Below are 12206 nucleotides of genomic sequence, written 5' to 3'. Positions count from 1 at the left end.
ACAACTGATATCAATTCCGTAGCAGCCAAATATTGTTATTACCTGTAGTTCACCCTCCCACCAGCCAGAGTCAGTCTTCTTCCTAATCATGATAAGCTGACCACGGGTCAGCGACAACTGTTCCGAACTAGTAGCCTCGTACGGAGCAATGACTTGTGCAACTTCGCCCTTTTTCCGTAAGCTCGGGGTGGCTGAGGACATCGATGAATAGCGAATGTTTTCTTCGTTTGCTGCTGGCGCTGGTGGTGGTTGAGTATTGATTTGGGATACCTCCGAGTCAGCCTCAGCTTGATTTCGAGCTTCCTCTGCATCCTGTGTCGATGTCGATTGCTTGCGAGTCGATTCGATTACCCGTTCTTCTACTTGCTGTTGATTACCGTTGATTATCTCCTAAAATAAATGGAATAGAATGGTTATATACTTCTCCGTACGCACTATTTGCACCACATAATTACTTGCTGTTCGGGTTCTACAACACTAGGCTCACTACTGGTCTCTAGGGCAGTACTTACAGATTCCTGCTTTTGTACATAATTCGAGGGGAAGATGCCAGTGCGATTGCCAATATTACCAGTCCACCAGTCGCCATCTTTTTTGGTGACAGCTACGATCTCGCCGGTGTCGAACACCAGGTCACCAATTTCAGCCGATTGATACGCGTAACAAGCAATATAATGTTCGACGTCTCCGTTATAAGTCGCTGCAAATTGTTCATCAACAACATTATTGTTACAAACAGTGTTACTTTCAAAACTATCATATCTTGTTGCTTCTATTGATGTACCTCTGAAATGACAAAAAAGAAAAGTTTAATAATGAGAAGGGATGACCACACCAGGAACATGAAAACTTACTCTACTTCATTGGCGGTTGTGGTGGTGATGGTGGAGGTGGGTTCTGAATAAGTGATAGCGGCTGGTTCCGTATAGGCGATTGCTTCTGGTACCGGTGCCACGACAGTGTTTAGATTGCTATCGACCTTTTCCACATACGATTCAGGGAACCAGCCAGTGTGTCCATGGATCTCTCCAGCTAGCCATCCCGGCTCGGCGTTCTGTTCCAGTGGAACCTATTGTAGGAAAGGAAATTTGGTTAAAATGAATTTTCGGAACATAGACTTCTAACGATAATCACCATCACAATATCACCCGGTTGGAATGTAATCTCGTCCGCGTTGCGCGCACTAAACTCATATATGGCACGATACCTGACATAGCCCTGTGGTGTTTTGACATCTTCGCTTGGGACCACCGTTTCTACCGCCGTCGTTTCTACCACCGCTGCCGGGGGTTCATCATTCACCGGCCACGCGTTAGATGTATCCCACGCGCTGGTGTAGGATTCGTTCTTGCGATTGTTCTTCATCTCCAAGATCTGGTTAAAAGGAGAAAGGGGAAACACGATTATGATACATTTTAGGAACCATCCAACGAATTTTGATTTCACCTGGATCCTCTGTATGTCATACTCCATGTATAACTTTTCACATGAATCAATCAAATCGGTCAGTTGAGATTTCAGTTCTGTCAGTTGGTTGCTATTGATATCAATGTCAGTGGACTTATTCTCAATTTGTTGCTTTGTATTTTCTAGCTTATCTTTCAGCTGCTGGATAATTATCTGCAAATAAAGTGTGTTCGAATATTATTGCCTCCATCTTTAAACGCAATTTTAAACCAATAATTAACCTGTTTGTTCGAGAATTGCAGCTGACTATCCGTTTCGCCAGATTTGTTCTTAGAATCCAGTTTGGCCTTTTCCTGACTAAGCTGAACCAGCCGTTGATTCTGATCCTTTACCTTAGCCTTCAGCTGAGCCATGTCGCTCATCTGGGTATCTCTGGTAGTGCGCATACCGTCGATGGTGCTCTTCACGTTGCTAACACCAACACGAGTATCGCAGATCTTCTGCGACAGTTCCTTGATCTTTTCGTTGAAAGTACTCAGTTCGACACTCAGCGACTGATTTTGGGACTTCAATTTCAGCACATTCTCCTGCTCACGTTGCCGTTGCTGTTGCATTTCTGATATCTTCTGAGCCTCCCACTCGAGCTGACGTTGCTTCTCCAATTCTCTGTAAAACAAAATATCGTTTTGTTAAAGTGTATCACATTCTTACGCATCAACAAACGATCATACTTTCTAGCCAACTCCTTTTTCTCCAGTTCCCGGTTACGTTGTTCCTCGCGCTCCTGTTCGAGCTCCCGCTGACGTTGTAGTTCCTTTTCCAGCTCCTGTTGCTTCTTGAGCTCGGCTTCCATTTTTGCCTTGCGAATTTTCTCCTGCTCGTCGCGTTCTTTGCGATCACGCTCTTCCTGATTGTCGTTACAACAAAATATTGATTAGAGCGATTCACGTGGAATTATGAATTTGAATCTTACTTGTTCCTTCTTCTGAATGTCCATCAAAGCTTTGCGCCTTCTATCCAACTCCGCCTGGCCTTTGTCATAGTTTTCTTTACGTTTGTCCTCAAAGGAAGCTACGGCGAAAAATAGACTTTCAATCACGCGGTTTGGTTGACCTCACTCCGAGAGAAGGGTCACAAAAAAGAGAGAGTATAAATTTGAACACTCAGATCTTAGTGTGGGGATAGGAATAGAAGGCCGAAATGTATGAACCTACCACAAAAGACCGTGTGTTTCAGAGGCGATGCTCGTCTTGCGCCGTATGGCCATTTTACCTCACTTTCCCCTACTTCTAGAACAAACTTTTCACAGAACGCATCTGAACACTTCACAACAGCCTTTTTGGGATAGGAACAGAAAGCCTAATCACAGAAGGCCGAATGAAAAAAAGTCGAAACAATGCGCGCGCGCTCAAACCGGTCCACAGTGGTCTAAACGTGCCAAAACGTGCGTTTTTATTTTATGCGAAAACGGTCCATTTAAGCCATATAGTGTCTTAGGAGAAGTGTGTGCACTTAAAAGCCCCTTCTTTTGAGCTTAGCCACTTCAGGATTATTCCACAGTGTATGATTAAGCAAAAAAAATGATTAATCCACCTAGCAGGGAGATGAAAAATTTACTTTTTTTTTTGTTTGTCGAGATAGCAAAATGGACAAACATTTTTGCTGAAGACGTCAACCCTCTATCTCTTATGTTTACAGATATATGTCATTTTTTTGGTAAGAGCCTTCAGAAAACCAATGTTTTACAAATAACTTTTCACGAAATATTTTTTTGAAATTAGTATGTTTTACAGAAATGTTTGTTTGTTTTTTAAATTACGCCATTTTGCCTTAGGATGCAAGTCCCTATCTTCAATATTTCTTAAGATATTCAAGGTTTTGAACTAAAATTAGCACTATTTCCAAGGTCAATAGCTCGAAGTTCGGCAACATTTTACATTTGAAAGTATACTTAAAATGCTACCCAATGCATATCAAATCATTAGTCTTCTTCAGTATTCTCTGCTTATCTGCTTGTTACCAAAATATAGTAAACCGTGTACTGATAATCGTTTTCTTGCATTTGTACATAGAGGCTCCTTCATACGTCACTTACTCTTGGTGTTGAAGGAAGAAAAATCGAATTAAGTTAAAACGAAATAGGCATGCAAAAAAAAAGAGAAGGGCGTTGCAAAGCCGCGTGTGGTAAAAGTTTTGATTCCAAATTCTAAATTGTAATGGCCGGTTGACTCGACAAGAAGGTGATTCGTAGTGTCTATTGTAGTGATTGGTTGACTTAATAAACCCCTGTTCTTGTTTCTGGTGGCAGGTGAGTTCCGGTGTCTATTGTAGTGTTAAAAAAATGACTGAACTACGTCTCTGTTCGCCCCGGCAGGTGATTCACAGTGTCGGTAGTAGTGAACGATTGATTGAACGAACAGTGGTCCTTGTTCTTCTCGGAATGTAATTCTCGGTGTTTGTTGAAGTAACCGGTTAACTGAACGAACATTGGTCCTTGAATCATCTGACCCGTTAATTTCAACAATAAGACCCCTTCCAAAACAAGCAAAACTGCTTTTGTCCGAAGATGCTAAGCACTCTTCTAGTTTCATCTACCGATGCATGAACCGATGGTGAAACAGAAGTAAGCGACGATTCTGAAAGTGACGAGGAAATGGGTAGCGATGAATAATTTTTTCTTTGATATTGTATGAAACGGTTCATCAAACGGTAACTATATTGAGATATAGGTAGTAATCGTTTGAGGTAGTAATGTTGTTTTTAATGTTCATTAAAAATAATAATAGTAATACATTTATACGGGAAGTCGTGACCCTATAGTTTGGTAATAAGCAGATCATCAGAGAATGCTAAAGAAGACTAATGATTTGGTATGCATTTGGCAGCATTTTAAGTATACTTTCAAAACTAATCAACCTGGTTTGCCCAATTTTGCCCAACTTCGAGCTATTGACCTTGGAAATAGTGCTAATTTTGGATCAAAACCTTGAATATCTTAAGAAATATTGAAGATAGGGATTTGCTTCCCAAGGCAAAATGGCGTATTAAAAAAAAAACATTTGTGTAGAAAATACTTATTTAAAAAAAATACTTCCTGAAAAGTTATTTGCAAAATATTGATTTTCTGAAGGCTCTTACCAAAAAAATGACATATCTCCAGTGGCGTCCCGTAACCTCACTTTTTACCTGTGCACCAACTTTCAAAACTAGATTTAATGCCATATTCATACTCGAATCGGTTGAAAAATAAACGTAATTTTCTAGTTTACTCGATATCTATCCATTGCATGCAATATTTTGATAATTGTTTATGTTTTGAGAGTTGGTGCACAGGTAGATTGAGGTTAAGAAAACGCCACTGCATATCTCTGTAAACATCAGAGATAGAGGGTTGACGTCTTCAGCAAAAATGTTTGTTTTAATATTGTCTAAAACTTTGCTCAAGACATAATTTAGCTATCTCGACAAACAAAAAAAGTAAATTTTTCATCTCCCTGCTAGGTGGATTAATCATGAAATGGCCAAGCTCAAAAGAAGGGGCTTTTTAAGTGCACAAACTTCTCCTAAGACACTATATGGCTTAAATCGAAGACACCAAATCAAGAAGCGTTTGTATGAGAAAATGGAAGAGTTGCCAGTCTTCTTGATTTGTTGTCTTCGCTTAAATTTGCCGTTTTCGCATAAACTAAAAAACGCACGTTTTGGCACTTTTAGACCAATAGTGCCGCTCTGCCGAATTTTCTCGGCCTTTTGTGATTCGACCTTTCGTAGTAATCCCGCCTTCTTCACTATGTATACTAATAGACATCTACGAGTTCGTTCAATCATCCAAGATGCCGGAAGAAGAACTCAATTGTTGTGTTAACATTATGATACAACCCTTAAAAAGGTCCGAACTCAGAAATTTCTACAGAGCCCTATAAACACCTTCTAATATCTTTTAACATTCCCTTAAATCTACTGTTTCCCGGAATACAGTGGGGGAAATTCGTTTAAACGCAATGTCATTTTTGCGTTTATTTTCAACACAAAAGATCGAGACAAAAAATCAAATATAGTTTGTCATAGCCCATCAGAAGTCTCGTATTTGAGAACACAATTTGAACGGAAGTTCATTGTGGTCTCTGAAAAAATCCAATAAAGGTGATTTTAGAGGGGAAATTCGTTTAAACGCACACTAACGTAAAGCCGCATTGAGCGTACCTATGCTCCTGTTATCTTGCGCATCTGTCATATTTACACTGTATAGCCCTCGTTCGCCATTAACACGAGTTTAAATTTGCGTTGCGCGGTAGTTGTTGCTTGTTTTCGGCAAAATGGGTAAAGGAAAGTATTTAAGCCAGTCGGAGCAAATACTGGTTCGAGAACTCAAAAGTCGCGGTGAGAGCAATCGCAAAATTGCACGTGTGATCCACAGATCGGAAGCAGCAATCAGGAACCTGCTGAAAAAAGGCAAGACGTATGGCGTAAAAAAGAAAACAAAGGGAAATTCGAAGATCACCAACCGTGTCCGAAACCAAATCATACAAATGGGAGACTCTGGAAACTTCTCTGCTGCGCAAATCAAGCAAGAAATGGGGCTTTCCATTTCTAAGAGGCGTGTACGGCAGATTCTACATGGAAGTGGCCACTTAAAGTACACCAAAAAAGCAAAAAAACCCAATCTTCAACCGGCCCACATTAGCGCCAGATTGAATTTCGCTAAAAAATACATGTCTTGGACTACGGAATGGGACAATGTTATTTTTTCTGACGAGAAGAAATTCAATTTGGACGGCCCAGACTGCACCGCATATTATTGGCACGATTTGAGGAAATCTCCGCAGGTTAAGTTGAGCAGGAACTTTGGAGGTGGTACTCTAATGTGTTGGGCCGCTTTTTCGATCCATGGAAAGACCCCTATTGCCACCATTTCAACCAGGATGAATTCGGGAAAGTACTTGGAGCTTCTGGAAGATGTTTTGATCCCGTTTACTGAAGACGTTATGCCGGAAAATTTCGTATTTCAACAGGATAATGCAGCAATTCATGTCAGCAAGCAATCTTTGAAATGGTTTTCTGAACGAGACATCAGTCTTTTGGATTGGCCAGCTCGTAGTCCGGATCTAAATCCTATCGAGAACTTGTGGGGCATCCTGGCACGACAGGTTTACAAAGGCGGAAGGCAGTTTAAAACAGTTCGTGAACTTGAGTCAGCCGTAAGAGAAGCCTGGAGCTTGATACCTGATACAACTCTGCAGAAGCTGGTGAAATCAATGCCGAACAGAATTTTCGAAACTATTCAGAAAAACGGAAAGCAAACGAAGTATTAACTATTGTTTATTGTTGATTTTTGAACTGTGAACTCGATTTGATTAATAAAACTAAAAGTGCGTTTAAACGAATTTCCCCCCCAAAATCACCTTTTTTGGGATTTTTTCAAAAGTCATTATGAACTTCCAATCAAATTGTGTTCTCAAATACGAGACTTCTGATGGGCTATGACAAACTATATTTGATTTTTTGTCTCGATCTTTTGTGTTGAAAATAAACGCAAAAATGACATTGCGTTTAAACGAATTTCCCCCACTGTACTTCAGTTCCACTGGAACTATTTTACACAACCCATAACATAGTCATACATTCCTTCCAGAAATCCTCCGAACCTTCCACCGTCAGAAAACCGTCGAGGTGCCATTAGTTTTTTTTATTTTCCGTACTTGTTAATCCCCCATTTGCTGCGCGGAGTGTGGTGCCATCTACCCACTGCCATATCTCAGCAATCTTTCGACCAATTGATAATCACATACAAAACATCAGCTCAATTGGTTGAAAGATTACTGGGAAATGGCAATGGGTAGACGCATAGGCGTAGCCAACAGTCGTCCCCCCTCTCTCCTAACTCAGCCTGAAAATATTTTTTTAGAGTTCATGTATCTAAGAAAAACTTTAAATTTTAAGTTGAACTAGCCTTTGTCATTTTTTTTATGTATAGCATCCACATTTGTTTGAGTTTCCGAATCAGATTGAAGTATCTTCATGATTCTTGGTTTTTGTTGAAGGACTGAGAATTATTATTCAGATTTTAAAATGACTGAAAATTCAGTTTCGGTTAAGCGATGATCGACCTAGTAATCCATACGGTATAATAACGTTCGGTATAATGGTGTTCAGCTAATCGGCGTCTAACCTAATTCTCCATAGAAACAATTGTTTGCCCTCCCCCCTAATTCGAAACCTGGCTACGCTCTTGGGCACCATCCATCGCACAAATCGGGGATTCTTGTATTATTTTATTACAGCAACATGGTGATACTCTAAGGAAGCCTTAGCGTGAAACTTTAAAGGCACAAATGTCAGCTTCCACAAAACATACAAATTTGAAATTGCTACTCCTTGTTTGCTGTGCTACTAAAAACAGAGAATAGCAATTTCAAATTTGTATGTTTTGTGGAAGCTGACATTTGTGCCTTTGAAGTTTCACGCTAAGGCTTCCTTAGAGTATCACCTTATAGCAAAAGCAAAAAAGCAAGTACGGGAACAAATCTATTGATCTGATAATGCAATCTACACTGTATAAAGTGTTTACATAGTTTCTATTGAGAACGCACATAATATTTTTCCAATAACAAAACAAAATTAATGTTTTCTATCTGAATATCTCATAATATGATAAATTATATGTGAGTAATCATATAGATTTCATGTAATGGTTCATGTGATTTTGTGGTGCAATTTCCAATTAGGAGATCCCATGAAAGTTATGTGAAATTCACAGGGATATATTTTTTATGAATGTATGACTCTCTCTTTTTTTTAACCATTTCAATACAGAGCTGGAAAAACAGCCTAACAGCTGTTGTAAACAATGACTTCTATCGATTGATTTGTTAAAAGTCTAGATTATATCAAACTTACACTGCGGCAATCCGGACAGGGGATCCAGAGCTTCCATGTTGGCAGCGTGGACCGGTGCGCCCCCTTGCGATGAAACCGAACCGTGCCGTGAGCTTACGACCGATCCATGGCGGGATGTTGTCTTTCGGAAGGAAGGTGGAATCAGCTCCGGTGGCAATGCGGTCGGAATCTTCTCACCCTGCAGTGCCAGATCGCAAAGGTACATGGCGAGAACGAACTCTTCGCAACCTAGCCGGCCGTCGGAATCCATATCGGCTAGAGCCCAAATCTGAGCCAACGCCGCTTGCGGAAGCTTCGATTGGACCAAAATATTTCGCGCTTGCGGACCTGTGAGATGGCCGCTCCGGTTACGATCAGTAGTGTTGAAGAGCTGGGTGTACTTAAGCTTGGCTTGCCCTTTGATGGCCCATTCGGATTGACTGTAATATCAGAACATAGATCAGCTGTCCATTCTAAATAAGTTTACCGGAATGAAAGTTGAATACTCACGGAGATTCGATGGATGGTGCACGTTCGGAAATCGACATTGATCGATGTGGAGTTCCACCACCTGATTGCGGTGGTGTAGGTGGAGCCGGAACGGCAGCCGGCATCACCCCCGCAGTATGCGGAATGCCTCCCATTGCTGATTGCATCGACATGACCGGTGGAAGACCGGCGACTAATGGAGGACTTGAGATTCCGCCGATAGGATCAATCAACGGTTTGACAATTCCTACACCAGCCGTTGGAGCAGGTGTCGGCTGATAGGATGACATACCTCCGAGGCCTGCGATAAGAGGCTGCTGTGGTTGGGGAGGCATCATTGGCGGAATAGATCCCGAGTACTGAGGTGGGACAGCTCCGGTTTGCGGGATCAACGGTTGCATCGGGATAAGTGGAGGTTGAGCTGCAGTAGCAATCAAGGGCTGCGGTGGAATGGATGGTCTGGCTGGTGGACCAGTGGAAATCAACGGTTGCTGGACCATACCAGACATCTGATTGCTCATCATAGGGGGGACGATAGCATGCGGAACTGCATGAGGTGCCATGATCGGCTGTGGTGGGATTGCTGGTGGCATATTGGTGATTGAGTTCCCGAGTGATTTCAACGGGTCCAGCGGGCTAAGACCAGACGTCGGTGTCAGAATGGGAGTGCCTCCTACAGCAGTAAGGGAAGCTACCAGCGTCGGTGGAAGTGTCTTGGGAACTTCAAAACCGCGGAGCTTCAGATTGATCAGTTTGCAAGCAATGCTGAACTCTCCCAGAGTCATCTTGCCGTCAGAGTCCGTATCAGCCAGGGCCCTGTGAAATAGTTTAACGAGAGAAAATTATGAAGTTGAATTGTGGAAAGTACTATTGCAACTGTACAGTTAAAACAAAGATGAATAGAAAGTCTTAAATAATGTAGAACAGTTTACTTGTAGCCCATTTAGGGGAAATGGATGTAATATCGGCCTAAATACCCCTAATATGGGCCCATACATAAATTCACCAATCGACTAAATTTTCAATAGCAACCAAAAATATCCATTAGTATCGTCCCAATGACGCGTTCACCTAGATAAAATTCATAAATCAAGAGCCACATGTGAAAAAAAAAGCTTTTTGTAAACAAACCTTGGTAGGCCCTCTTCTCGCCAACCGAGGGTCGCCCACGCAAACTAACAACTTCATCGAGAAGGGGAAACCTTCCCCTATCCGGCGATGTTGATGGTTTGTGTTGATGTCATATGGGTGGCGAGAAAAGGTCATAAGAATGTTTGTTGTAGCGATGGACCCAATCTTAGATCCATAGGCCAACATTAGAGCCATTTCCGCTACATCATACGTACCTACAAATCGAATATAAAAACTAACTTTTGACTCATATGAAAAAGGATTAAAAAATGTTCGTTTTGTACCCGACATACAATCGAAGGTTAAAAAAATTACAAATTTTAGTATGAAAAGACTAAACAGAAAAATTGTTTTCTGTTGAATATATTAAATTTAAAAACCTATTAATGATTTTATTTTGTCCTATGAATGACTGATTTTTTTACCAAAGCAGTTGCCGAGGGGGGCGACACATCTAAATCTCAATTCTAGAAACCTAAAAAATCTCATGCTAACGAATCAATCTTCGAAAAATCTTCTTTAATTTCTCGCATCTATTTGCATCGCGCATCATCTTTATGCAGGAAATCTTCAAAATCGTTATCAATCTTCTTCATATCTACTCAGCGTGCGGGCAGCTAACCACAGCAAAACACTATTTATCCTGCATCGTAGATAGTGTCGCCCCCCTCGGCAGTTGCTTTAAAACGTGATTTATATGATACAGTTATGCAGTAATAACCCGATTTTGTCAGCCCCCTTTTTGAAAATCATTTCTAATTTCCTACGAAATCCGTGCGCTTTTTCAGTGGTCTTTTTGCACCAACGTATACCTTAAACCAGTGGCGTCGCGTCCACATGTGCAACCTGTGCACGACACAGGTGTAAATAATTTAAAAAAATGCGTTTAGATTTTTATAGATTTTATGGCCACATTATAGCTGTACTTCTTTACTCCAGACCACAAGTGACCATGAATAAACTATTTTATAGTGTGGCTCAATTGAATCTTCGACCTTGGTTTGCTTCAAAAAGGATTAAATTCAGTTCGGATGGTCTGCCTAATCCCTAATGCATTGATTTCTAAGCATGTCGATATCAATACCATGACAAAACTCGTTAAATAGTGTACCTAAAGCGAGCTTTTTTGGGTGGCGGGTGGCAAGTTTGTGAATGGTCAAATGCCTGATGTAAGCCAAGCAGACCTTCTATCACCTCTTGAAACATACCACCAATTTTCCACAATACATGGCAGTTTGAACCACTAGTTGTAATTGAAACTTTCAGCAGTCACGCGTCAAACGGGAGCAACACGGAAACAGCAGTCTGGTACGCTTTGGACGTGTATCATACTTGCAGACCGGTATGAATGTGTGAGTTTAAATTAGAAGAACATTTGTGATGTATGGGTGCCTAAAGTGTGCATTTCTTGCTGTGCACTTGGATATCTGATTGCAGGCAAAGAGAGTAATGGAGAAAGAGAGCGCAAAAGCTCGCTCTCACCCTCTTGTAAGTTGTAAATCTCTCAATCAAATCTCTCTGATGGTTGCGCCGGTGCGCCTGTACAAACTTATGAGCTTCCCTGGTCCATTCTGATAGTGTTGTTCTGATGAATAAAGAGTTGGTTAATTCAAGTTTGCTACCCAGGGGACTTCATGAATTTTCTCTAGGTTATGAAACTGTTTTGTATCAAAAAATGTTTTCGGAAGTGTTTGACGGATATTCTTCATTACGCTTCAGTCGAAAGAGAACTCTTCGATTTCCTTGCGATAAAAACGAGAATTAGTTAACTTTTGCAATTCCTCCTACTTCGGTTAACGCAAAAAGGGCCATACAAGTTTTGTTTACACAAGATCAGCGTTGGAAAAGATCGCGATATTTCACGAAGTTCACCAAGGGAAAAGTTCGCGAGTCATAGTGAGTTTTGGTGTACTTTTCCAACACTGCACAAGATGATAGGCCCTTCAAATGTTACGTTAGGTAGTGATTAATATAGTAATAGAAAATATGTCCTTCGAATTCACGGAGCATTGATAAAAAATACCTCAAAAACTAATATGTGGTGGAAAACTATAACGAACAAAGTTTGGTGCACAGGTAAACAAATGAGGCACGCGACGCCTCTGCCTTAAACATCTATCTTGAAGATGAATGAGAAAGTTTTGGAATTACGGTCATGCAAAATTATTCAAAGATACTGCGCTGAGGCGCTGACAAAGTCCAGTCGTTACTGTATTTTTAATAGGAATAATGCAAAATCGGAGAATTTAAGTAGAAATTGTTTGAAATATGAGGGGTGTTCATGTTGCCCCAAATGGACTCAA

The 12206-nt window shown here is 40.9% G+C and overlaps 1 protein-coding gene across 3 annotated transcripts in view; it reads right to left on the bottom strand.

Annotated features, from left to right (window-relative positions):
- Dap160 (dynamin associated protein 160) overlaps positions 1-12206 on the bottom strand; it is a 36626-nt gene that overhangs the window by 4069 nt on the left and 20351 nt on the right. For 2 of the 3 annotated variants that reach the window (XM_065232872.1, XM_065232871.1), the window contains exons 2-11: positions 8794-9588; positions 8305-8723; positions 2381-2478; positions 2139-2314; positions 1689-2073; positions 1447-1620; positions 1135-1374; positions 855-1069; positions 456-786; positions 43-390 (exon numbers count right to left, since the gene is read on the bottom strand). In XM_065232872.1, coding sequence (XP_065088944.1) covers positions 43-390; positions 456-786; positions 855-1069; positions 1135-1374; positions 1447-1620; positions 1689-2073; positions 2139-2314; positions 2381-2478; positions 8305-8723; positions 8794-9588 — 3181 coding nt within the window. The remainder of the gene's footprint in view (positions 1-42; positions 391-455; positions 787-854; positions 1070-1134; positions 1375-1446; positions 1621-1688; positions 2074-2138; positions 2315-2380; positions 2479-8304; positions 8724-8793; positions 9589-12206) is intronic. The other variant, XM_065232873.1, reaches the window with a different exon arrangement.

Source organism: Ochlerotatus camptorhynchus, unplaced genomic scaffold (assembly GCF_037179485.1).
Source record: "Ochlerotatus camptorhynchus isolate MF236.1 unplaced genomic scaffold, CSIRO-AGI_Acam_v1.1 ptg000379l, whole genome shotgun sequence".
Taxonomy (NCBI): Eukaryota; Metazoa; Arthropoda; class Insecta; order Diptera; family Culicidae; genus Ochlerotatus; species Ochlerotatus camptorhynchus.
The sequence above is the reverse complement of the archived record's forward strand: the minus strand, read 5'-3'. Positions and strand labels throughout refer to the sequence as shown.